Consider the following 5,670-nt stretch of genomic DNA (forward strand, 5'->3'; position numbering starts at 1 on the left):
TACGAGGAGGGTGGGGGGGGAGAGGAAGAGAGGGAGAGAGTAAAAAATGTGTGTGAAAGGAGAAGAGAAGGAGAGGGGAGAAGAGGGGGGGAGAGTAGGCGGACAAAGAAAAGTGGGTGACGGGAGGTAAGGAGGGGAAATGGGGAGAGAGAGAGAGAGAGAGAGAGAGAGAGAGGGAGAGGGAGAGAGAGAGAGAGAGAGAGAGAGAGAGAGAGGGAGAGAGGAAGAACGTGGGATCGAGGAGGCGGAGATATTCCACATGTGTTCACCTAAGACTCAATCATCACTACAGCTGACCTTTATGGAAATCTACTGACCGTCCAGTTGAATCTCTGTAACGTTACGTGAATGTGTCGTGTGGTTCCAGGTGGAAAGCTATCTCCAACATGGTCAAATTCCGGTCTGCGGTGTCCGGCACGTCAGTGGACAACTGGAGCAACACACACGGCGTGGCTTCCTTCAGCCGTGGGGACAAAGGCTTCTTCGCCATGTCCACTTACCGCTTCCGGGTGACCGTGAACACAGGTGAGACGGGAAGAGGGGGTGACCGTGACACAGGTGAGAGGGGTGACTATGTGACTATGAACACAGGTGAGAAGGGTGACTGTGACACAGGTGAGCCGGGAGGGGGTGACTATGTGACTATGAACACAGGTGAGGGGAGGGTCACTGTGAACACAGGCGAGGCGGGGGGAGGGGGTGACTGTGACACAGGTGAGAGGGGGTGTGTGACTGTAACACAGGTGCGGGGGGAGGGGATGACTGTGACACAGGTGAGAGAGGGGGGTGTGTGACTGTGAACACATGTGAGAGGGGGGGGTGACTGCGAACACAGGTGAGATTTGGGGGGGGGGGGACTGTGAACACAAGTGAAACGGGGTGACCATTGGTCAAACATCATCGAGATCGGATCGGGCTGAGTTTAGACATGGCCAAGCTAATGCATACTGTATCTAACAGACCTTTGCATGTTTAATTTTAGTAAGTTTCACGGTACTTGCATCACAAATAGGCCACATAAGTGCTGAAGACTAAAGGTGTTACTAGAGAGTAGCTTGTAAAGAAAATGAGAAGGAGAGATTAGTAGGAGGAGAAATAAGGACAGAATTATATTTTTGAACGGAAAGAAGGAGCAAACCACACCAGAGCACCTGTCAGCCACCGACGAATACAGGTAAGAAGGGGTTCCCATTGATCAAATCATGATCAGATCAGATCAGATCAGATTGGATGGAATCGGATTCGGAAAGGGCACTAACCAGAACACACCTTTGCTTGTTTAATTTTAGTGAGAGTTTTACGGTACGTGCAGGGCAAATAGGTCGTACAAGTGCTAAAGACTAGAGGTGTTGCAAGAGGGTAATGTGCAAAGAAAAGGGAGGAAGAGAGGTAAGAATGATAGATGCTTGATTGGAAAGAAGGGAGAGAGGTAAGAATTATAGATGCTTGATTGGAAAGAAAGGAGAGAGGTAGGGACGATAGATGGTTGATTGGAATGAAGGAAGAAAGGTAAGGGCGATAGCAAACTACACTGTTCACCCGAGCTATCGCCAACCACCCACAACCTCTACTTTGCTTCCTCCAACACGATCAATAAGTCTATTTAGGTCTTATCGCACTTGGTTGAAATCGGCGCAAACAAAATATCAGAACCTGCAATCTCACGTGACTCGTGCAAGCCTCGTGAATGTTAATTCTAATCTCACCTACCGGATTGTAACATTTTTTTAAAACGTGTTTGATTTTGTAGGATTTTTATCCAAGTGTGCCAAAACAGTCGGTTTTCGTTGGCCAGCTGCTAATATGTATACTAAGCCCAACATTTTAAAAATGTTTAAGATAGGAGTTTCCTAATCCGTTGGATATGTTGCACGTACTCAAGAAAATATTAATATTTTGCCAAAATTCAGCTTGTAAGTGTGAAAAAATCAAGGAAAATACGTAATGTAGAAACACGTTTAAGAAAACGAAAGTTTCTTTCTATTTCCTGTAAAATTGTGTTTTCTGGGCTTAGTAAGCTCTACATTCTAATAGCTGTCCGATGTTTTGAACCTCCACGAAGGAATATTGGGCCACCCCAACTGCGTCAAACAATTTCAGGGGACTCTCGTGGTCGAGAGGTTAAGGTGTTTGCCTCTCTTTCAATATGTCCCGGTTCGAGTCCGGATAGCGAAGGAAAATTTTCTTCTCTAAAATGTTCTCCTCTTTCACCTCCTTTCCTGCTCTAAAAATGTTCTGTCGTCTATTTTGGTGTCCACTTTCTTCCCCCACTCCCTCACTCCCTTTGCCCCCTCCTCTGGGCTCCTGACTCTTTCAGCAGCCTTTCTAACTTCTACTCCTTGGCTCCTTCTTACTGCTGTCTTTCAGCCACGCCCCTGATCTTACGGTTGGTAATATCTAACACCTAGCCTTCTCGAATGAGGGGGGGGGGGGGAATCTCGGAGTTCGCTTGTGCAAGTTGCGCACGTTAAAGATCCCTTGGCGGTCCAAAATAGGCTTCGGCCGCCACCAGGACATAATTCAAAATTTTCTACCAACTAAAAAATGTTTAATGTGCCCCGCGCGCTCATATATATGACATTGTGCAGTTCTGAGCGCCGTAAAACAGTTACCTGGAAACAATTTCCGATGTAGATTTGACTAAATATTCTGCCGCGTGTATGGAGTAGAAGTTAGAGACATCCCCTGGCCGACTTGGTACAAGTTGTAAGGGACCTATTACTCGATCAGTTAAAACTGGCAGTTTGGTTTCCGTCCACTTCGTGACAAGAAAATTCTGCATGATGTAATCTTGGTAAATATAGCCTACTTCTTTTTGTGATTTTCTGAATCCAGCAAGAAAAACAAGAGTCACACGCGATTCATTTTGATAATTTTTATACGCAGGTTCCGAATTTTATATTGTCTTATACGAAAGGACGTAGCTTTCAATAAGTTTGCAAACTAAATTTTTATCATCGGCGGGGCACAGGCATAACAGACTGTCCGACGATAAAAACTAGATCGTTTATAATAATAATAATAATAATTGCATTTATATAGCGCATATCCATGCTCAAGAGCATGCTCTATGCGCTTTACAACTATTATTACCCCAGCAGACTCTCTGAGAACACTCAGAAACATACTCGGCTTCCGCGGAAGCATACAGTGCAAGCTGCGGATTTCACGCGCTCAAACACTATCAAACTGGCAAGATCGTAAACTTATTAAATACTACATCCTATCGTTAAAAAAATCTCAAATTCTGAAGCAGCATATCAAACTTAACAATATTGCTGGATTTAGAAGATCACAATGATGTCGGTTTTTTTCTTTGTTTTACCAAGATTGCTTCGTGTAGTAATTTTTAATCACAAAGAGGACGGACAACTTTACTGTCAGTTTGGACTGATCGTGTAACAGGCCCTTAGGATTATCACGACCATTGCCCAGTCCACCTAGTCTGACCTAATTTGCCGTTTGATGTAACTGTCAGTCACCGAGTGTGTGTCTCCAGGTTGCGGTCAACTGTCAGTCAACCCAGAGTACGTGATTGGCTTCACTGACGGCACGTGAAGGCGCATAGTATCTGATAGCGGGATGCGGTTTTCTCTACAGCAATTATTAGCTGTTATAAAACCCGTGGCCCTTGAGTCCTGATATTTCCCCTATAGACGACAATGCCCCCCCCCCCCCCCCCCCCAATTATCATAGTGTTAAAAAGGTTTATGGAGATCATTCTGAATGTACTGATACCATTTATGAAATCTTATTAACACTTATAGAAAGAGTGGATACCATGGAATCCCCTCCCCTGCGCCCCCCCCCCCCCCTTTCTCCAATTGCTACTTTATTTTGGTGCTGGAGTTGTTTTGTTCGTTTAATTGTTTTTGTTGTTGTTGTGGTGGTGGTGGTAGTAGTGGTGATTGTTGTGGTTTTTTGTTTATTCTGTTGTTCTTCTTTTGTTTGTGTTGTTTTGTTTTGTGGTTTTCTTTTGTTCCTGTTTTGTTTGTCTTGTCTTGTAGTTGTTGTTATTATTGTTGTTGTTTTGTTGTTAGTATTGTGTTTGCTTTTGTTGTTGTTGTTTTTGTTTTGTTTTATTGTTGTTGTTTTGTTGTTGTTGTTGTTGTTGTTTTGTTTTGTTGTTTTGCTTTGTTGTTTAATTTTGTTTTGTTTTTTTTGGTGGGGGTAGTTTTGGGGGATTTAAAAAAAAATTTTTTTTGCTTTTTTGTTTTTTGGTTTGTTTGATTTTTTGTTTCTTTGACTTTTTGCTGTTGTTTTTTTTTTCGTTGATTTAAAAGAAAACCAGTAATCCAAAGAGAATGGTTGTCGTGTAAATGGTTTCGTCCACTACACAGGTCTCCCCGCCGGCACCTACTGTGATCTGATGAGCGACTGTGCCCAGAACGTGACGGTAGACGCTACAGGCCGGGCGCTAGTGGAGCCTCATCCTACAGGGGACTACATGGTTGCCTTCATCAACCAGAACTGACCACAATCTCTTGCTGGATTAATCTGCAGTCCAGTTTCTCCTAGGACACGCTTGCTTTCTTCAGAATGCCTTTGACATCATCCCAATCTCAAAGTCTTCTCAGAGATGGATATTCCATTTGAAAGATCAAGCCTCTTATTGCCTTGAAAACGCAAATAGTTTCCATAACATAACTTAACTTAGACACATGTTGTTTTGCACTCTAGTTAGAATCCATGATGGTATGTGTTGAATCCATGATAATATGTGTTTTCCTTTACTTAAAAATACTGAATAAAACAGTGCTGCTTCTATCCGATCTGGATTGACCTCTGTGTAAGAAATCCTCTCCTCTTTTCTTCTTCCATGGCGAACAATTTACACGTTTTTCTTTTGCTGTTCTTCTATGTTCTAATTTGTTTATCACCACAGCATACTCTTTGGTGCCCCTCTGGCATCTGTAGTATATGCCCCGGATACGTTCGTTCTCGCGTAGGAATGTTATTTTTTCAAGTCATATCAGGAATATAAAAAAAACCCAACTTTACAACTTTTTAAGTAAATATTTTACTCCACACTGGCGCTTTGTGTTTCAAATTTGAACACAATATTTGGTAGGATAAAGGAATGTGTCTGATATTCTTTTTAGATAGTTCCACAGAATAGTTTTGCTCTGTATAGCGCAAAAGAAACCCATTTTTGCCTTGTCCCCATTTTTGTAACATGACGCATCAGTTCGCATCAGACCTGCCACCAAAAGTCGCAACGAACGCGCCATATTGCACGCTACAGAGTCTAACAAGTCAACAGAAGTTTACAGATATTGTTTTTCTCAAGTTTCCTTTCCCTGTTGAGATCATAGCAAAGTTTAGTAAAGAGCAGAGAGTTGTTTTGTATTGAGCAGTACATTAACTCCATCTTAATATCCCCCGACATTTCGTAAGTCTCACACAAGGTACGGATGAAAGCTAGAGTGCCCTCAAGGCCTTTTTCGATTGTCATGGGTAAAGATGTTAGAGAAAATCAGTATTCAAAATTCCAAGACAAACCGACCAATACAGGTCGAAAACGCACCGTTTGCACTCCTTTAAATGTCTCCAAGATACAAAATTCATCCGTCTAGTGCCGAGAGACGTCTGTCCACTGACAATATCTTTGGGTAGGACTTTCCTAAACCTTAACGATCCACTTTCTCTAGGTAGATCTTTAGCTGCGAC

General features: G+C 42.9%; 1 protein-coding gene across 1 annotated transcript in view; it reads left to right on the top strand.

Moving 5' to 3' along the window:
• LOC101850576 (protein mesh) overlaps positions 1-4,767 on the top strand; it is a gene marked incomplete in the record, with an annotated part of 34,230 nt that extends 29,463 nt beyond the window's left edge. Inside the window, 2 exon segments of the mRNA XM_013084788.2 lie at positions 368-525; positions 4,341-4,767. Coding sequence (XP_012940242.1) covers positions 368-525; positions 4,341-4,474 — 292 coding nt within the window.
• Between the last annotated feature and the right edge of the window lie 903 nt (positions 4,768-5,670).

This window comes from Aplysia californica, unplaced genomic scaffold (assembly GCF_000002075.1).
Source record: "Aplysia californica isolate F4 #8 unplaced genomic scaffold, AplCal3.0 scaffold00317, whole genome shotgun sequence".
Taxonomy (NCBI): Eukaryota; Metazoa; Mollusca; class Gastropoda; order Aplysiida; family Aplysiidae; genus Aplysia; species Aplysia californica.